Genomic DNA, 21,282 nt, shown 5'->3' with positions numbered 1-21,282 from the left:
CAGCTTTTTTCTCTCGGCCTACGCCTTTCCGCAAGATGGTGTGCCGACTCCTCCCATGGAATGCAATGAAACCAAACCTGGGCGTCGCGATGTCTGGAAAACTCAAAAACAACACCGAGCGTTTCTACGTCATAGGGCCTTGTTCTCAAAACATCGCCTGACGTCCTCCGTCAGAGTCCTGTTATCAAAATTCCCTAGTCAAAATATTCTGCATTTGGACCAGCGTGACCTGTCATTGAACTTAAGCCTACTCGGTGAAAATCTTCATTGCGCTCCATAAATGTAACTTGTATTCAATCGTATAAAATCCTTCATCAATGACTACCCTCGATCCATCGGAAACCTCAATTGAAGGGTGGGCGTGTGCATACTGTATTTATACACAAAGTACACCTAGATACAGCTGCACTGTTTCAAGAACAGGTGGACGCTAAATGTTTCGTCATTAGGATATTCTCCATAAGGTATATGCTCTAATCCAATCCAAATTTGCAACTTCAAAACAAAATACCTAAAAAGGGGTTCACCAGTAATGAATGGTAGGAAGCGCGTGGGGAATGGGGCTGGCTTATACCGGAACAAGAAACCAAGCGAAAATTAATTGGGCAAAAGTAAGCATAAAATCTACGGTAAAAGTGTGCTGATTTTTTTTCTTCTGTATTTGTTAAATACATACAATATAAAATTCCCCCCCAAAAAACATCTTGAGGAGTACCTAGAAATGAAGAAATAGGTGTTAAAATTCACGGACAAAATTGATATGGAGTGTCTTGACTAAGTGTTAGTTTGCGAGCTCGCAACATAGCACAAGCCAAGAAATATGAAGAGTTCACTGCTTCCACAGGCTGATGTAGATATTTTATTCTATTTTTTTTAAATCCTGTTTTTATTTCAACGCAGTCTTACGGGTTCGTCTTATATGAGAGTACTGTATATACACTACAGTAATTTGTAACTACAGTGGAACCTCGGTTTTCGAACGCCTATCAGTTCGGACAAATCGGTGTTCGACCAAAAATTTCGAGAAATTCTTGCTTCGCTGTTCGGTCAAAAAATGGGAGTTCAAACGCCGGTACGCTAGGGTGCGATGCTGAGCGGCGTACGGGTGTTTTAGCCCCTAATTATGCCTCCGAAGAAGGTCGGTGTACGAATTTCCGATCTTGCTAGTGAATACAGCATGGCTAAATCTACTATTAGTACGATAGTAAAGAATAAGGAGGCTGTGAAATCGAGTGATGCGGCTAAGGAAGTTAGCGCTAAAAGCAAGCAACTGCCGCAAGTTTTGGAAGAGGTTTAAAAACTTTTGATGATTTTTCTCTCCCCACCGTCCACCACAAAGGTAAGAAATCCTCATTCATAATCCTTTTTTTTTTTTACACGTTCATGTTAGCGTAATCTTTCATACGGAAGATTACGCTAACGCAAACGTACGATTAGCCTGGGTTAGCTTCATGTTTACGTTCTTGGTAAACATTCAGGGTGTTGGAACGGATTAAAACGATTTTACATTACTTTTAATGGGAAAAACGATTTTCGGTGATCGACCAAAGCGGTTTTCGAACAGGGTTCTGGAACGGATTATGGTCGAGAACCGAGGTTCCACTGGATGAATCTAGGTCGTAACAGAGTTACCTTTTCAAATAAGGTAACTAGTGATGATAACTAATTTCTATTTTTCAGTTAAGCGCTTAGAAATGTCATTCACAGCAAAAAAAATGTAGGAATTTATGTAAATTGGTACTGACAACGGATGCCAAGATTAGTACTCTACATTCAAATACCATTTACAATAACAGTTTACGGATCCCTTAACCGCCTGGGTAATCGGGGCACCAATGAGGACGTAACTCTGGACAGCCTTTTCCATTGATGACGGTCCCTGGCCTGTTCAATTAGCTAACGTATAGGCTCTGATGGGAACATTTAGCGTTGCTTAGTGCAAATCGTAAACATTTTGGTTGCTGTTAGCATGTTTTTAGGGTCACAAAACTGGAGATACTTATTGATTTATAGTTGTTTTAGATTTTGATATTGGACGTGTTACGATCCTGTCAGTTACCTGCTGATTGCCCTCACCTGCGTTCACTCCTTCAGCTGCCACTCGCTTCCTAATTATCCCTCTCCCTATTTAAGCGCTTCCTTTCTGGTCACTCTTTGTCAGTCCATCAGCAAACCTCAGCACATGTAAGGCAAGCACTTTTGACCCTGGCTCCCGTTTGGAGTCCCACCTGTTCCTGCAAGTCCTGCCCACCTCGTCTTCCTGCCTGATTCCTTCCCCTGATTCCTGCTATCGATCCCCTGCCCCTGGCTTCCCGACTTGCTTCCGATCCCCGACCACGCTTTGTTCTCCCATACCGGCTAGCCAACTTCTTCTGATCCATGCCCATGCTTCGCTCTCCTGTCCCAGCCATCTGACTTGCTCCGATCCATGATCTCCTCTCCGGCCCCGGCTGTCCGCCTCGCCACCATGAGGGCTTCCTGTTCTACCTGCCCAGCGAGCACCAGATCGCTGTTAACTCCTCTCTCCCGGATCCCCCCAATTCTTTAATAAAGTGTTGTGTGAACGTTACGCATTTGGGTCCCCTGTTAGTTTTGGTCGTGACAGAAACAGTTAACCGAAAAATTAAAAACGGTTTATTTTAGCTGTCATTGACTTGTTTATGTTCTTGTCATAACTCTAATTTTGAATCACCAGTTATTTTTTGCAGTCATAATTGTAAAAAAATACAATGAAATAATTTATGTGAGTGTAAACCTCCTGAATATCATTCCAAATATCGTATCGAGACGGTGATCTCGATCTGGATCATACTGTGACATACGGATATTGTTACATGCACAGTATAAACTGACCCTTTTTTTTTTACTATTTTACAATTTACCTGTTCTTTTCGTTAACCATTCTTGTTTCTGGGGGTCTCTATTCTTCATCCACCTGATTGGTACAATCCATTCGTAACTGCAAAAGACATACAGGTTCTCTGTTCAAAAATTGAAGGGTGGTAATTTGCATTAGGGGCCACATTTGTGAATTTTAGATCTTAAATTGACTTTCATATGTAAAATGTAGTTGTTTAGGTTTTAGATCAGGGAATGGTATAATAACAGTCTGTGTGGCCCTTAGAGACTCCCTGTAATAAAGGGTTATACAACTTAACATGACTTGTCTTGACTTGATTTGATTTATGACAAGTGTGGGTATTCAGTGATACCTCTGCATACAAGCTGATCGATACACAAGAAATTCGATATTAGAGATTTCTTCCAGCCAAAAATCTCGCCCGACGTACGAGAAAAAAATCCAAGTTAGGAGAATTTTGAGATGCTACTGCTATTGGCGTTCACGCAAGGAGACCACAATTTCCCCCTATGTCCCGGTCCGGAGCCTTCGCTCGGAAAACGCTGGTCTATTGGTGATCCCAAGAGCCAAGAAGAGATCCGCAGGTTCGAGAGCGTTCTCCATTCGGGCCCCAGTCCTGTGGAATGGTCTTCTCCATGAGATTTGATCTGCAACCTCAGTGAAACTGTTTGAATCTATTAAATCTATTCTATAACGTATGAATGACCTGTATTTCCTGTTGACAATATCGGTATATTACCGTATTTTCCGCACTATAAGGCGCACCGGGTTATAGGGCGCACACCCAAAAAATAGTTTTTGGTCCTATATTTTCCATACATAAGGCGCAGCGGATTATAAGGCGCTACAATGGGAACGTGGACAAAACAGTCAGATAGTTCAGTCAAACCTATCACCCCCTTAACATTCCCAAAGCTTGCAAAGAAGCAAATACGTGTCTCAGACATATACGGAAACAGTGTCTGTACGATGTTACCAATCACTCAAACGCATCGTTCCAAATATCATTCGGAAGGTTAAAGTCTTGGGATTCAAGAAATGCCAAACATTTCTTAGTTTCCATTTTATTTTTTGCTGGCAATTGTGTGGACAGCAAAGTAAGAATTTTATTGTGCAGGGAAATAGGGTTCTTTACTGTGCATAGACCATAAACACTTTGAATTGAATTTAGTTTAAAAGTAGACTCGTCACAGAAACATCAAGATCGTTGTAAAACAAGATACCGGGAAAATATAAAGCCGCATAGCTCACCTAAGTTCTCTTGCAGCCATCACGTTCAATAATGATATGTAACCATGGTCTTCTTACAACCGTGAGTGTAGTAAATCCAGGAGAGTAAAATATTTACAAATACAGAATAGTAAAAAATGTTTTCTCTATGCCGTAGTGCAACCCAACGTGTGATTCACATTCATCTTTTTCGGCCAATTGCAGGCTTTGTTTCGCCCCTTTAGCCTATGCGAGTCTCTAAAGGATCCGCCCCCTTTACCTCCGAATAACTTTAGCCAATAGTGACTGATTCAAATGATGATTGACACATTGGTTAGGAAATGAAACGCCGGTATATAAATCCCAGCATACACCGCGGACGACTTCGCCTTCGGGGGAATATCTAGTCTGCGGCTGCTTGCCTTAGTTGCAAAACTTTGCGACTTAATATTGATCCATATATAAGGCGCACTGTATTATAAGGCGCATGGTCAGCTTTTGAAAAAAAAAAAAAAAAGGCTTTTAGGTGCGCCTTATAGTGCGGAAAATACGGTATTTGTTATTGCAACATCCATTGCAGCCTGGCCATCCAGGAAGGGGGATTACCTCGTGCGATCCCTTCATGGTTTCTTCATTTTTCTCGTGTTGAGGTTTTTGAGTTTTTCCTTGCCCTCATGTAGGTTTTAGATCAGGGGATGGTGTCATAATAGTCTATTGTTTGCAATAATCTGTAGTCTGTGCAGCCCTTTGAGACTCTTTGTGATTAAGGGCTATACAAAAAAACACGACTTGACTTGAGTTGACTCGAGACCTTCATTTTATTATCATCTCATTTATAGTATTGCTATGTTTTTATGTTCAATAAAAACGTTAATGTGTTTTTACTGATCAGGAAGATGCGTTTTATCGATACTTATGGTTAACTTTTGAGAGGCCGTTTACCGATCAATTGGTTTTTAGTTATTTTATGTCGGGAAAATTTGCTTGTTACATCATCCGAGACTGAATTGATCTCGTAAGCTAAGGTATCACTGTAACTTTATCAAATCATTCTACTCACAGTTAAATAAAACAACACGTCGACACTTCTGCTAAACTACATTCAACCTGAATACAGTTCCTACTTGTAGGGAGATGGAACGGTCACTTCAGAATCAGGATCGAGGAGAAAATGTTTCTGAGTTATGGCTCCGTTTGTTGCATTGATTGTAATCACAGGAAAGCCCATCTGCAGCACCCAAGTGTTCATGATTTTGTGGACAGTATCAGGAAGATCAAGACCAGCCTTTTCAACAGCCTGCAGGGACACAATTGTTTGTTCTTCAACTTATTTGCATGTTATGTTCTGTTTCCGTGATGTCACATGTTAGTTACTGGAGGCCTTGAAGGATGTCCTTACAGTAATCCCTCGCTACTTACACTGCTTTGTGGATTTTTAATCGAATTGTCTTCATAGTGATTGATATCAACATATCATTCATTGTGTTCTACAGCAGACAGCACATAGCAAATGTTACCGCAGGGGCGGGATGTATGTGTGCGTGTCGGGTGGGCGTGACTGTGTGCGCGACTGATAGGCCGGTGTATGCTCTCAGTCAAACGGCGGGGCGGGACCACCAGTCCATATGCCACCGAATCAAACTGAGAAGCTCAGCGACAGCTAGCTTCAGGGTTAGGTATGTTGGAGAGTACGGTGTTTATATATGTCACCTTAATTTACGAATGAAAAGTGTGTAAAAAAAAACATAAAATTGGCTTAATAATGGGCAAAAAGACAGAAAAACACCAACGGTAGGATTTCGTATAAAAATTGCGATCACCAACTCACACAAAATACTATATACAAGTATACAAGTAAGATAGGCTGTGTTTTAGTAATTCATTCTTACTAAAAAATAAATACTTGCCGTTTGAAGGTGATCCCAGAGATCTGTATAGACTGTACTTCCGAATGCAAATTCAGCCAGGTAGGTCTAAAGCACATGGGGAAAAAAATCAACTTTAAAATAGATAAACAGTGTAAATGCAGCCATGTTTGTAGATACATGCAAAAAGGGCTAAATTACAAGATTGAATTAAATATACTCGTGTGAATTGACAAAAATATTAATTAAAATGTTGTGGAACAGGGGACTACAGCCAGTGGCCATTAGTGATATGCCAATACTACTAGGTCATACAAAAAATGTATATGCTGTACAGCTTTTAAATACCAAAAGAGGAAAATAAACTGTATAAATTATAGAAGATAACAATGTTTTTTTTTTTTTAAATAAAATTGATATTTTTTGTAAAATGTTTGAATATAGGGCAGCACGGCGGCGCAGTGGTTAGCGCATGTGCGGCACAGTTCATGTCTTGGGAACCTCCTGCGTGGGTTCAAATCCAGCTCCAGACTTCCTGTGCGGAGTTTGTATGTTCTCCCCGTGCCTGCGTGGGTTTCCTCCGGGCACTCAGGTTTCCTCCCACATTCCAAAAACATGCTTGTCAGGTTAATTGGCCAGTCCAAATTGTCCCTAGGTGTGAATGAGCGAGTGAGTTGTCTGTCCCCGTGTGCCCTGCGATCGGCTGGCAACCAGTTCAGGGTGTCCCCTGCCCACTGCCCGATGATTGCTGGGATGGGCTCCAGCACCCCCGCGACCCTACTGAGGATAAGTGGTGCAGCTAATGAGATGAGATGAGATGTTTGAATATATAGAGAGCTTATTTTTTTTTATTTGCAACCTCAAAAACAATGATTTAAGTGTGCCTAATGTTTACAGATACGCATGAATAAATAAAAATCCGGCCAAAATTTCAGAGTATGTCAAAAAAGACCAACCCATGCGAAACACGTGGTATTACTCTAGTTTGATTTCAAATTAAAACATGTCTTTGAATTTACTTTAAGCTACTAAGCCTTAATTATACACTATTTTTCAAGAAATGAGTGGCTTTAATGTAAACTTCAAAACGATTTCCATGTGAGCAATGTTCCCTGTAATTTTCCACGGGTATGAGCGTTCACACAAAGTCGGTGAGCAATGCTTGAAACAACAGTGAGCAACAGCAATCCCAAGTGTGGCACTAAGTCATTATCAAACATGTCCAAAACTTACATTTTGCTGAGTTTCTGGCAGTGCAAAATTATTTTTCACTTTTGAATGAATTGACTCATGTATTATTGCAAAAGTTGTACGGCCTACAAACGTCATTTGTTTTTAGAATAATTCTTTCACAAGATTTCCATTTCTTTTTTTTCCTGGTATCTTTTGTCGCATAATACTAACGTCTTTTGGGGGCTTATTTAGTCGGTTGCACGATACACAACTGTATTTAATCACATTTTTAGTGGAAGTACAATGTTGGCAACAAGATTGACTTGGTATAATTGGAAATTATTTGAATGCAACACAAACTTTTTCTTCTTTTTCCCTGTTTTTTTTTCTATTTTTTTTTAATTCATTTAAAAAAATCTCATGGTGATTATGTTTTACTAGCTGTTACTTTTTTCTTTTTGTTCTCCATTTACTTTTTTACTTTGTTTCTTTCTTTTCTTTTTTTCTGTCTTTTTTCAGAATTTTTCCTTTTTTTCCCTTCCTTTTTTTCTTTTTTTCTCAGCTTCTCACTACTTTTTCAGTGTGTTTTTTTTTTGTTCTATTCCCCCTTATCTTAGGTCATTTTGAGCATAATTTTACAGATTATTTGGTCATATAGGGATGAAAGAAGCAAAAACAACCCGTAGAGCCGTTTAGGACCCGAAAGAGCCGATTCCTTTTAGTGAGCCAAGCCGAAGAATCCGGTTCTCGAAAAACTCTACTGACTTTACTCAACTTCGTTCTACTTTGACCTTGACTTCAAAATATCGCATTTAGAACACAACGTCAGGGGAACCCTTCTATTTTTACCTTCTTGCACTGTAACTTTCACTTAATTGGCTTCTTAATTAGCAATTTCGAGCCCTGATTTTTGTGAACTGGCTTAGAGGGAACATTGCATGTGAGTAATCTTAATTTGTAAATATCAGTGAAAGCAAACCTTACCCTGAGGCCCATTGTGAAGACTTCTTCAGACAGAAAATCTGACAACATCCTCAGTACTGATGCTCCCTAAAAATGAATCAAAATGGCGTAGATCAATTGCTTATCTGTAATAATGACTTTTGAATAAAAACAATCGTGTTTTTTCCGATTTTTGGTTGGGAGTGAGATGATGAAAGTTGAAGATTCCGTGTGAAAGTTCATCTGAGGTTACCTTGCTGTATGAAATGGCATCAAACACTTCGCTGATCTGCGCCGGTTTCTGGATATCTTCTTCTTTGGCGGACAACGGGTGAGAGGAAGCCAAAGCGTCGATGGCAAACACTCTGTGCATGTCACTCAGCACGATGAGATCTTTCTGTTGATAGAATCATTTGGAAAAATCCAAATCATTCTCCTCCAACATTAAAAACTGCGAATTTTAAAGCGTCCCTCACCACATTCCAGTCAGGCTCAGCTTCATGCGCTCCGAGGTACTCCACGTATGACGCAAAGCCTTCATTCAGCCATAAGTCGTTCCACCATCTTAGGGTGACCAGATTCCCGAACCACTACAAGCCCCCCAAAAACGGAATACTGTTATTGCATTGTCTGTTGATTCATATTTGAGTTGAGTCAGCTTGAGCTGGGACACCATGTGAGTAATTTGTAACTTAATTTTCTCCAACGCACAATTTTTAGTAGAATGGAATAGAATATACCTTTACTGTCTTTGTTACAAAATGGGTTAGCAAAGTTATTTGAGGATAAGCGGTGCAGCTAATGAGATGAGATGAGAGATGAGATTTGGGCTTGTAATTAGGATAGGATCCTAGGTTCAGAAGTCAAACCAGGTGAGAATCACCAGTTTAGGCCTTCCTGGATGAAAAATTATGAGAATAGGCACCAGTAGCTCAGGAGGTAGAGCGCTCGTCTTGGGATCAAGGGATCCCAGTTTGAATCCCGGCTCGTCCGCGTTACATGTCGAAGTGTCCTTGGGTAAGACACTGAACCCCTAATACCCCCAATAAGCAGGTTAGCACATTACATGGCTGCACGGCTGCTATTGGGAAATGTGGAGCACATTGTAAAGCGCTTTGGGAAGGCATTGACTTGAAAAGCGCTATATAAATGCAGATCATTTAGTTTCATCATTTCATTTCATCCAAACGAACCATATGAGCCAGTTCATGGCTGATGATGGAGGCAATCCTCTCCTTGTTGCCATTGGAGGAGAAGTCTTTATCATAGAGGAGAGCTGTCTCTCTATAGGTGATTAAACCCCAGTTCTCCATGGCTCCAGCATTAAAATCTGGCAGAGCGATCTGATCTGCAGTCAGAAAGAGGACAACAGCTCAAATTTTGGCAATGGACGGGCTTTGATTAAGATGTTAAATGTTGTAAATGATGACCAGTTGAGAAGTTTGCGATTGGGTTGTGTCACAGGTGTCAAACAGGCGGCCCGCGGGCCAGATCCGGCCCGCTAAGGGATTGAATCCGGCCCGCGAGACAACACTCAGAGAAGCGCAAGAGAAAAACAAGCTGCAGGTTGAAATATGTCAACTTGATGTTGCCAAAGCCAGGTGCCTCTCACAAAGACACTACTTGTATTTATTTCTCTCTCTCTCTCTCTTTCTTTCTTTTCCACCCCTTTTCTCCCACTCTGTCTCTCTCTCTCTCTCTCTCTTTATTTTCCACCCCTTTTCTCCCACTCTGTCTCTCTCTCTCTTTCTCTCTCTCTCTTTCTTTTCCACCCCTTTTCTCCCACTCTGTTTCTTTCACTCTCTGTGTCTTTCTTTTTCTCTTCCTTTGTTGCTCTTTGTCTCTTTCTCTCTTTGTGTCTTCTAACCTCTTTTGCTCTGACTTCCTTTTTTCCTTTTCCCTCTCTTCTCTTTCTCTCTTCATACCCTTCGCGCTTTCTTTTTTCGTGTCTCTCCTTCTGTCTTTCTATTTTTCTTTGGATTTCTTTCTTCCTCTCCCTTTCTTTCCCCCTCTCTCACGACTCTTTTCATATCTTGTTTCTCAGGCTTTCTCCCTCTCTCTCTTTCTTTGTCCCGCCCTCTCTCCTTTTCCCTCCCTCTTTCTCTTTTTTCTTTATCTCTTTTTTTCTTTAATCTACTTGTCCGGCCCCCGATAGAATGTTTGTTCTATCGTGTGGCCCCCGAGTTAAAATGAGTTTGACACCGCTGCGTTATATGATACAAACACAAAGAGATAAAAAGTTGCTGTAATGATATGCTAATAGAAGTTTGCGATCCATAAAAATGGATAGTCAATGTTATCGACCTATTTCGATATAAAAAATAGTCAACAATGAATTAAAGTGACAATAATTGTCGCCAGGATCGTTTTTGCAACAGAGTGAGGCATCTTACATTATTTCCATCTCTGCTGAGAGTCGGCCATGAATAATAGGGTCTCTGTCTCTAGTGGCAAATTACAGAAATGACGGACCAAAACTTCTAAAGTTCAGGAGCATTTAAGCCAATAAAAAGATGACTTGAAAAGCAGAGCAGTATCATGGCAGTCCCTCGGTGATGCGTGAACATTTAAAGGGAACAGTCGAACCCTTGAACGAAATGGAGTCTGACTCGCCTCTGTAAGATTCAGGTAACATTCAAGCCAATATGGCTTTGATGACATGCGTTTTAAACGCTTTTTTTTGCTATCAAGAAAGCTTGAGCTTTATAGCTGATTTTATCTGGCAAATGTATTTTAACTTAAACAATAATAATAATAATTTCCTTTGTATTGTCATTCTTTGTAACAATGTACACAGAACGAAATGTCGATACACCTGACCCGTTGTAGCGAGTCGATGCAGCCGCAGCCAGAGGGCGCCGCCATTATACCAATTAGGTATGTCTCGGTCGAGGCGCGAACCAGCGACCTCCCAGTCTCAAAGCGGGCACACTACCATCTAGGCTACTGAGCTGGTAAATGCATGCAGTCCAAAAAACAAGCGTTAGTAAAATATGAAATAAGTCAAAGGCCGGTTGTTAAGACCAGGGTTGGGTAGGGTTACTTTAACTGGATTACTTTCAATTACTTTTGGATTACTCCAATACCAAATATGCTAATAAAAGACAAAAGAAACTAAATATGAATAAAATGATGACTCACAACACGTGGTAAGATTTCTGTCCTGGCTTTGATCTCTTTGATCTCCGGCAAAACTAACATAAAATGCGACAAACAAAATGAAAATAAATCCAAACAGCTTGCCGACATCATTTTTGCCGTTCCATGTATTCCGTTACTCCCCAAGCCTGCACAAAATTGAGTCATTTGATTCATATTTAGTTTCTTTTGTCTTTTATTAGCATATTTGGGATTGGAGTAATCCAAAAGTAATTGAAAGTAATCCAGTTAAAGTAACCCTACCCACCCATGGTGAAGACCTGTGAATTTCAAACTGTTAAGTTCTTTGTTACTCACTTTACTGTTGACCATTGAATCTACTTCACCAAATGCACATTTTTTTTTTTCATTTACTGTTTTTATGCTGTTAATAAGTCTGATTTTTGGGGTTTACAGAGATAAAACAATGTTTATGTGATTTTAATGTATCATTTATTTGCCTGTCCTTATAGATTGACTGATTAATGGATTATTATCTCGACTAACCAAGCACTGAGCCCAGTTCATTTTCAATTTTCATTTGTATTTAGTTTTTGTACGAATCCGGAGTGTGTCCAATAGATGAGACACATTGTTTTTTACCATTCGCTGCATGACTATCAAAGCTCCTGAAAATATTCTATGAGACAGTTGTGGCAAGCGCCCTCTTCTATGCGGCAGTGTTGGGGAGGCAGCGTCATGAAGAAAGATGCCTCTCGTCTCAATAAACTGGCGAGGAAAGCGAGCTCTGTTGTGGGCACAGAGCTGGACAGACTGACAACAGTAGCTGAGAGACGGGCACTTAAAAAGCTGCGGTCAATCATGGACAATTCATCACATTCACTACACAGCATTATATCCAGACAGAAGAGCAGCTTCAGCGACAGACTTCTGTCACTGTCTTGTACCACGGACAGACTGAAGAGATCTTTTCTTCCTCATGCCATGAGGCTCTTTAACTCCACTAGGCGGAGTAAAGGCCCACATTAAACCACACCCCCTACATTGCATATTACCGTTCTTTTATTGCAGTGTGTATTTTATGTAGCACTATTTAAATACTCTATACAACACGCTACAGTGGGTATTAGCACGTCACATTGGGTATTTGTTTATTGTTTTCCTTTTGCTTTATTATTGTATTGTTCTCAGCGAAGGGATGCTGCTGGAGATGTGAATTTCTCTGCGGGGATGAATAAATTATCTATCTATCTATCTATCTAATTAAAGAAACTTCATGCTAAATTAAAGAAACACAATTATTATTATTCGACTAATCGTTTCGATAGTCGCTGATCAGTTGACTATCAAAATAGTCATTAGTTGCTGCGCTAATCAAAAAGTCAAATTCACACACAAGTTCACCATAAATTTCAGTCGAAGTTCCTGTTAATGTGAAAACTGTGCATTTGGATTACCTGACTTGGGCAGAGGGTAAGTGGAATTGTAATACTTTTCAAAAAACTTCAGGATCGGTCCAGTTTTGTTCAGAGCGTATTGTCCTTGGCCAGCATCAATGGCGGACTTGCGGGCAAAAATCCGGATCTACGCCGGAAAACATAAAACAGAATCTGATGTATAAATGATCATGAGTGGAAATCGAACACAGCATCAAGATTGTAGATGCGTTTGGATATCAACACTCAAGGCATGATTGCATTCTGTATTTGTGTAGTTTTCATTCTAATAATAAGTATTGCTAATTCTGGTCAGGTAAAGCTTTTATTTTAACACTAGGAGGCACTAAATAATATACAATGTGCCTTTAAAAGCTGTTGCTATTACACATTATACTCTATGTATTATATACGACCAGCACAAAGTTTATTGAGATATAGAAGAAAGGCAGCGCCCGGGATCCGGTGCTCACTGGACGCGGGAAGCAAGCCGCTCACAGAATGGGAATGTGTTCCGAATGCGGAAGGGGATCTTCCGGAGCGGGAGATCGTGGTGGAGAAGACGGAAAAAACAGGTCGATAGCTGGGACAGGAGAGCAAATTGTGGTCGGGATCAAAAACGGGTCGTAAGCCGGGACGGGAGAGCAAAACGTGGTCGGGGTCAAAAACGGGTCGTAAGCCGGGACGGGAGAGCAAAACGTGGTCGGGGTCAAAAAACAGGACGCAGCCGGAGACAAACAGGAAAATCAGGAACGGATGGGTAGAAAACGGGTGCAAAAAGCGGCTGGAGTCATAGTCAAAGTGCTTGGCTTGTAGAAACAGAGGTTCGCTGACGGACTTACAACAGGCTGAGCTTAAGTAGGATGGGGAACCAATCAGGAAGCCAGCAGCGGCTGGCGCCAAACAAGTGGGCACAGGTAAAATTAATCGGTCATCATGACATATACATTAAAAACTGGCGTTGTTTATATTTAAATTTCTAAAGCTCTAAATATGTGTCCCCTGAATTTTAATTTTTTCAACGCACCTATCTGCTTTTATCTTACCTTTATCATCGTTTTGGAGGAAAGGAGGCGAGGAGGATGGGGGTAGGAGAGTGATTTCATGCGTGTGCTTGTTGATGAAAATGGTGAAAGTAAGAAATTGAACTATTTCAAGCACAGTGCAAATGCCAACTTAAACCCCCAAAAGATCAAAATGGAATAGGTTGTTCAAGCGCCTACAGAGACTGCAGTGATGATTTCTGTCACGGTTGCCATGGCGCCCAAATGGCCCCGCACATGTGGTGCCAGCTGCGGCTCATTGACAGATTGGCTTTCCGTCTATTTAAGCTCAGTGCTCTCATTCTTCCTTTGTCAGTCCGTCAACGAACCTCAGCCCCGCAAGACGTGGGTTCAGACTCGGTCCTGTTTTCCTGTTGGCATTTCCTGTCCAGTATTGTTCCCGTTTATTTTTGTCCTGTTTAATATCGGTTTCCGGTTTCGTTCCCATCTATTTTTGTCCCGTTTATTATTCTCTCCAGTTTTCGTTCCCATCTAGTTTGTCCTGTCTATTTTCGATATCCTGTTTCATTATCTATCCTGTCTGTCCTGTACTGTCCGGTATCGACCCCATATGTTCGATAGCAACTCGGGCATTTGGTATCGATCTCGTCGGCGTCTGGCTTCCTATCATTTCACTGCTGCCTATCATGCATGACTCCCCATTTCCCGTAAAATGAAAGGCTTGTGTGAGTCACGTCACGCGCTTGGGTCCTGATCCCGTTCTGGTTCCTGACAATTTAATTCAAAAGATGGCGTCAGCAGGTAGAATATTTTGACACCAACTTTAACTCATGAATTAAAGGGATTTAAAACTCTGTTTATAAGGTTGTTACCTTCAGTGCACTAATGAAAATATGAATTTAGGTTAACATTTAGCAGGCTGAACAATAAATACATAAATATGAAAAAAAACGTTAGTATTGTTAGGTCAATGAATTACCGTGACGTCGTCAATGGTGTCAGTGATATTCGCAAACTCGCTGACAATGAATGCCAAAAGATAGGTGGACATTTTCTCAGTCGGTTCAAAAACTGTCTTCTGCAGAGTCTGATCGCCGATGACGACTGTGCTTGTTTCTGCAGAAAACAGCGTGATTAGCGATTAGCAATTAGCGCAAAAATAATAAATCGATAGAATAATCATCATAAATCAAACTGTCCCACATGGCTAACCTTTTTGCTCTCCATTAGAGAGTGCGACGGTTCCTTTGTCGTGTAGCAGAGTGATGTGGAAAACTGCTTTCATGGCCGGCTCGTCAAAACAAGGAAAGGCCTTCCTGGCATCTGTTGGCTGCATTTGGGTTGTTGCAACAATCCTGAAAAAAACAAAACATTTTTAGATTGTCCCCTCTCTGGAAAAAGCCCATTTATTGCTAAAAAGCGAGGTAAAACCAGCACAATAATCCCTCGTTTTTTGCAGGGATCACATTTCACAGATCTTTTCTTCCTCATGCCATGAGGCTCTTTAACTCTACCCGGCAGAGTAAAAGCCCACATTAAACCACACCCCCTACATTGCATATTACCGAATTTTATTGCAATATGTATTCTGTGTAGCACTATTTAGATATTCTATATAACAGGCTACAGTGGGCATTTGTACGTCACATTGGGTATTTGTATATTGTATTCTTTTTGCTTTATTATTGTATTGTTCTCAGCTCAGGGATGCTGCTGGAAATGTGAATTTCCCTTCGGGGATGAATAAAGTATATCTATCTATCTACCTATCTATCTATTTCGAAAAGTTTCTCCATTTTTCTCATGCTAAGGTTTTTGAGTTTTCCCTTGCCCTCATGTGATGTTCAGATCAGTGGACGATAAAAAGCGATGCACTTAATTTTCGGTCCTATCTTCCTTCTGCCGGACAATACCCTTAATGCATTTTCAGTTTCAGATGAAAGAACAGTAAAACTGAAAAAAAGGCTTCTGAAAGAACAATATTGTGATGATGTATTTGACTTTCTGTGAGTTTATTTATGACACGGCTACGTATTTTTCAATTTGCACACAAAAAGGAAGGAGACGGAAAATCCTTATGAAACAGGAGTTCCGACCAGCTTTTTCAAAAGTTTGTGTTTCCCTCTCCTCCCACGTTTTTGTTAGCCACTAGCAAAACTTTGGCTAATATTTACATGCTAACAACACAGAGCTAGCTTACGACAGTTGAGTCATTTTAATCGGTAAATACATACTTTGAGTGTGACATTTAGTCCGTTCATCCCCAAATCCCCCAATGAACTGTATACTTTGAAAGTTTAATTTACTATTTTCATTAATTTACTTTAGCTATTGTGTGTGAATCATCTGTCACACTGGATTTAGTAGACATTCATCATCGTTTCCTTCCTACTCTGGTTTTCTTGTCACTTTTCACTCTCCTGTCCATAGAAAGGGCTATAATTTAAGTTATTAGTTCTCAGGTTATACCATATTTTAAAATAAGATAATTAAGTATTATATTAAAAAATATATATATAATCAAAGAAAGGAGTGGAGAGGTGTTGTGAAAGGATAGTGGGATTGCGGACGCGTTCTTAAGGATGGGCTGGGCACCCGTATGATGCGGCAGGGGTAAACCAGTAAAAGCTGTCAGGCCCTGCTGTTGAACAAAAGAGTGTGTTGTGTCACCCTGACCCGAGTGACATGCCCGATCGATCGATCGATAGATAGATAGATAGAATCAAAAACATACTAAAACTAAACTTTTATGTATCGCTTTTTTCCTTTTTTTTTCTTCCTTTCGCTCTTTCGGAAAATAATACAGTGTAACCCCTCCCTGTATCACGGTTTTGCTGCTTTACAGAGTTAGCATTGTGTTCTGCATTCTAATTGGCTAAAGAGTCGTCACGCCCCTTTTCTGCCTGTGTTAGCATTGTGTTTTGCATTCTAATTGGCTAAAGAGTCACCACGCCCCTTTTCTGCCTGTGTCTGCCGGTACGTCTTGACGGACTTACATTTCGTACGGACAAATATTTTTCAATTTCAAGTTTCTCTAAAAGCCATCATGTTAACAAAATGCACTGGACTCACGAAAGCACAAAAATGCGAAGGAGTTGGACTTCGCGACACGTCACATTTGTGTTTTCCCAATAACGTCCACATGATGGCGACAAAATTTAATCTGAAGTATTGATAGTCTCATCTCATCTCATCTCATCAGCTACACAGTTTATCCTCAGTAGGGTCGCGGGGGTGCTGGAGCCCATCCCAGCAATCATCGGGCAGTGGGCAGGGGACACCTTGAACTGGTTGCAAGCCAATCGCAGGGCACACGGGGACAGACAACTCACTCGCTCATTCACACCTAGGGATAATTTGGACCGGCCAATTCACCTGAAATGCATGTTTTTGGAATGTGGGAGGAAACCCGAGTGCCCGGAGGAAACCCACGCAAGCACGGGGAGAACATACAAACTCCGCACAGAAAGTCTGGAGCTGGATTTGAACCCACACAGGAGGTTCCCAAGACATGAACTGTGCCGCACATGCGCTAACCACTGCGCCGCCGTGCTGCCCTAGTATTGATAGTGTCCAGATACAGTTTGGCAGCAAGATTTCTTTAATAATTCTAATTTGACAGAAAAAAAAGTTTGTACTGTAGAGTTCTCGTCTTGGGATCAAGAGGTTGCATGTTTGATTCCCGGCTCCTCTGTGTTATATGTCATATATAGGATGTAAGTATCCTTGGGCAAGACACTGAATCCCTAATGCCCCCTAATGCAGGTAGTTGCATTGCATAGCTATCGCTGCTATCAGTGTGTGAGTGTGTGTGAATGGGTAAATGAGAAGCACTTTTTATTTATTATTATTTATTATTATTTTGTTGTGGAGTTATTGTTTTTGTTCTGTTTTTATTTTGATTCATTCATTCATTCCCATTGTAAAGCGACTTGAAAAGCACTGTATAAAGGCAGACCATTTAGTTTAAATTTAGAGTACTTTGACTTCTTAACAAATGCTTGAACCTGTAAATAAGGTTTGTTCGTTGGCTTCTATGTATGGTAGAGTATTTGATAACTATTTCTACTTCACGGATTTGATTATCACGTCCCTTTTAAGAACGCAACCCCTGCGTAAAACGAGGAATTACTGTATATTTCTACCCACATTACACCCAAGAACCAATAGGGAAGACATTTTCTACACCTGATAATGACTGCCTCAGTCGGGAAGTTGTTTTACAAGCTCGAGAGATTTCAAGAGCAATAAAATGTCATATAGATAAGATAAAGGCAAGTGGATTGTTCCTTGTCAATGCTACATGAAGGTTAAAGCCTTTTTCCACTATACGAAAAGAGCGCACCTACTTTTTCTCTCCATCTTCCATGTATTCACTTCTATAGAAGCCTCCAAGGTCATCAGCCAGCTCTCCGGTGAACTTTGTGTCAAGCCTGTATCGATGGTTCTTCATCAGTTTAGCATCCAGCTTGAGGACCAGATACTGAGTTGTTGTCTGGAGCCAAGATGATATTATAGAAGGTGCTGGGATGCCGTCATCCAACGCCACCAGCATCGCCATTTGGCCGTTGTCATATTTTGTGTAGTTGAGTTTGTTCGAATGGATGAGAATCAGATGTGTCTCCTCAGCACATGTGAATTCTACACTCGAGTTACCTGGAATAGATATTTGGGGTGAAAAGGAGGAATAAAAAGACAATGTTAAGGCCTTAAAATTTGTATTTTTGATACCAAAATATAGTATGCGTTGTAAAATCACAGTACAGTAATCCCTTGTTCCAAAAATGTCTCACGATAATGAAAACCAGAAAAGTAGAAACCCTTATTTCTTAATTTTATTATCTATTTATCACACAAGAACAAACCTGTAATGTTTGCCATGGCGCCCAATTGGCCCCGCCCGTGTGGCACCAGCTGCTGCTCATTAACAGATTGGCTTTCTGTCTATTTTAAGCTCAGCCCTCTCACGCTTCCTTTGTCAGCCCGTCAATGAAGTTCTGCCCCACAAGACATGGGTTTCGACTCCCGTTCATGTTGGTCTTTCCTGTCCGGTATTGTTCCCGTTAATTTTGTCCAGTTTAATTTCGGTTTCCAGTTTTGTTTCCGTCTATTTTTGTCCTGTTTGTTATTTTCTCCAGTTTCCGTTCCTGTCTAGTTTGTCCTGTTTATTTTCGATATCCTGATTCATTATTATCCTGTCTGTCCGGTCCTGTCCGGTATCGACCCCATCAATCTGATATCAACTCGGGCAATTGGAATCGATATCGTCGGTCTCTGGCTTCCTGTCTTTCCACGCCAGACCGCTGTCTAACGTGCATGACTCTCCATTTCTCGTAAAATAAAAGGCTTGTGTGAGAACGTCACGCGTTTGGGTCTTGATCCTGTTCTGGTTCATGACAGAACCCAAATGATGTTTAAATAGAAACTTTACTTTATAAAGATTTTTTTTTCTCAAAAAACTTGCTGTCAAATTATAATTTAAAAAATAATCTTTCTGTTTTATTACAAAACTGAATAGACTAGGGAAACTATTTACGATTTCACATGATACTCTCCTGCCTAGATGTGTTATCGGCCTCAACGTACGACAAAAATCTGCAAAGTTGAGAGACCGCGATAAAAAAACCGCTCCAGCAAGGGATTACGGTAAAATTTAAAAAAAATAAGAATTATAAATCAAATATTCTAGTCACTACGTTATGTTGGAGAAAAAACAGAAAAAAAACATGTTTGGACCTGCAAAAAATTAATAGTTTTAGAAGCCGTATAATTTTCCATTATCAAACATTTTTGAAAAAGGGCCTTGGAGCCACTGGCTAGCGGCAAAGAGCCCTATGCAGCTCTAGAGCCGCCTGTTGCTGACCCCTGAACTGGGCTAATACATGTTACTACATTTCAATCTCTCACCTAGGCAAAATGGCTCAACCCCACCTTCATATGGACATACTTAAAATGTCAATCTTTTCAAAAACGTTACTTATTTATTGATTTATTTTCAATTTTACAAAGCTTTATACATTTGTTATCCCAATGATGTACACTTAAAGGGCCAGTGTGTATTATTTAGCTTCTCCTAGGTGTAAAAAACCGTAATTCATTTAAAAACGAACCATGTTTAATCTCGTCGCATACAATGTTTCACAATGCTGATATAAATGACGACGATTCGATTCAAAATGTGGTCTCGAGCTGCCCTCTGCTGGATCAAAGTGGGACTGGAAGCATGTTACCTTAACATCACAACGAAGTTCAATTTAAATGAGCGTGTTGAATGGCGCTTGACACAATGAATTGATGATGAAATTTGTTGCTTTTAGTACATGATTTTATCAATTCGTTATTTTAACTCCAATACTTACCTTCCCTTTAAAGTTCGCATTGTAGTTATTCAACAAAAAACAAAAACATGTTTAGTGCCTGTTAATCTTTGTGTTGCGTATATCGTAACTATAAGCTAACTCAATGAAGGAGGGGTTCAAATATTCAATGATGATTACATTTCGTAGCAAAATGAATCGATATTGCAATCGATACTGCACTGTATTTCCTAGTATCGGATCGATACCAAAATTCCCAGGATCCCCCACCTCTACCAGTTATTAAGAAAAAACGATTATAACATTTTTACCTGTGAAAATATAGAGTTTCGTCACCAGATCTGGAGTGAGCCGAGGCCATAGGGAGATGGTATAAAGTTCTGGTATCAGATTCTTAGGCAGTCGGTATTTGTCCCAAGGTTCGTTGGACGGGGCCGCTGTCGTGGCCGGGGGCCGGGATGTCGTTCCTCCGTTTGTTGGGGCCACTTGATTGTCATTTTTGGCTTTTTCTTGGGAGTAGACAACACTCAGAGCTATTATAGTGGCCACCGCCCCAGCTCCTAAGATGATGCAGACCACACCAACAGCTTTACTAAGGTAGAAACCTTTGCCCATTTCTTTGGCTGAGACCGAACCAGTAAAAAATGCAATAGAGAAAAGGGTCACCTTTTATATGTGGCCCCTGCTCATTCTTTCTCCTCCCTTTTTACTGTGTGATGCATTAAGAGTAAAATTTAACTCAACCCACAAGCAGTGTTGGGACTAATGCGTTACTAGTGATGGGAATTCCTTCTCTTTTTTCGAAGACAGGCTCTTTCGGCTCGGCTCACTAGAAAAGGGGGCTCTTTCGGCTCCCAAACAGTCAAGTCAAGGTCATGTGTATTTGTGATGCCCTTAATCACAAGGAGTCTCAAAGGGCTGCAGAGACCAGAGATTATTGCAAACTACAGACTATTATGACACCATCCCCTGATCTGAAACCTACATGAGGGCAAGGAAAAACTCAAAAACCTCAGGATGAGTCAAGTCAAGTTATGTTTATTTGTTTAGCCTTTAATCACACGGAGTCTCAAAAGGCTGTACAGACCACAGATTATTGCAGACCACAGACTATTATTACACCTTTCCCTGATCTAGAACATACATGAGGGCAAGGGAAAACTCAAAAACCTCAGCATGGGGAAAATAAAGAAACCTTGAGAAATGACCGCACATGAGGTAACCCCACTTCCAGGCCGACCAGGCTGCAATGAATGCTGCAATAACAAATAATACACTGATATTGTCAACATGAGATTTTGTAGTTCAAAAGCTATTAAATAAAAGTGAGTTTTATGCCTGGATATGAAAAGTTCCACCGAGTTTGCAGATTGGATC

General features: G+C 40.6%; 1 protein-coding gene across 1 annotated transcript in view; it reads right to left on the bottom strand.

Annotated features, from left to right (window-relative positions):
• anpepb.1 (alanyl aminopeptidase, membrane b, tandem duplicate 1) overlaps positions 1-20,520 on the bottom strand; it is a 40,214-nt gene extending 19,694 nt beyond the window's left edge. The window contains exons 1-12 of the mRNA XM_088340264.1: positions 20,217-20,520; positions 17,938-18,244; positions 14,801-14,943; positions 14,568-14,704; positions 12,606-12,732; positions 9,243-9,397; positions 8,526-8,639; positions 8,303-8,446; positions 8,092-8,157; positions 5,977-6,042; positions 5,194-5,366; positions 2,883-2,959 (exon numbers count right to left, since the gene is read on the bottom strand). Coding sequence (XP_088196390.1) covers positions 2,883-2,959; positions 5,194-5,366; positions 5,977-6,042; positions 8,092-8,157; positions 8,303-8,446; positions 8,526-8,639; positions 9,243-9,397; positions 12,606-12,732; positions 14,568-14,704; positions 14,801-14,943; positions 17,938-18,244; positions 20,217-20,520 — 1,813 coding nt within the window. The remainder of the gene's footprint in view (positions 1-2,882; positions 2,960-5,193; positions 5,367-5,976; positions 6,043-8,091; positions 8,158-8,302; positions 8,447-8,525; positions 8,640-9,242; positions 9,398-12,605; positions 12,733-14,567; positions 14,705-14,800; positions 14,944-17,937; positions 18,245-20,216) is intronic.
• Positions 20,521-21,282: the final 762 nt, after the last annotated feature.

The sequence above is a fragment of the Urocampus carinirostris genome, chromosome 7 (assembly GCF_059441175.1).
Source record: "Urocampus carinirostris isolate Australia breed hairy pipefish chromosome 7, RoL_Ucar_1.0, whole genome shotgun sequence".
NCBI lineage: Eukaryota > Metazoa > Chordata > Actinopteri > Syngnathiformes > Syngnathidae > Urocampus > Urocampus carinirostris.
The sequence above is the reverse complement of the archived record's forward strand: the minus strand, read 5'-3'. Positions and strand labels throughout refer to the sequence as shown.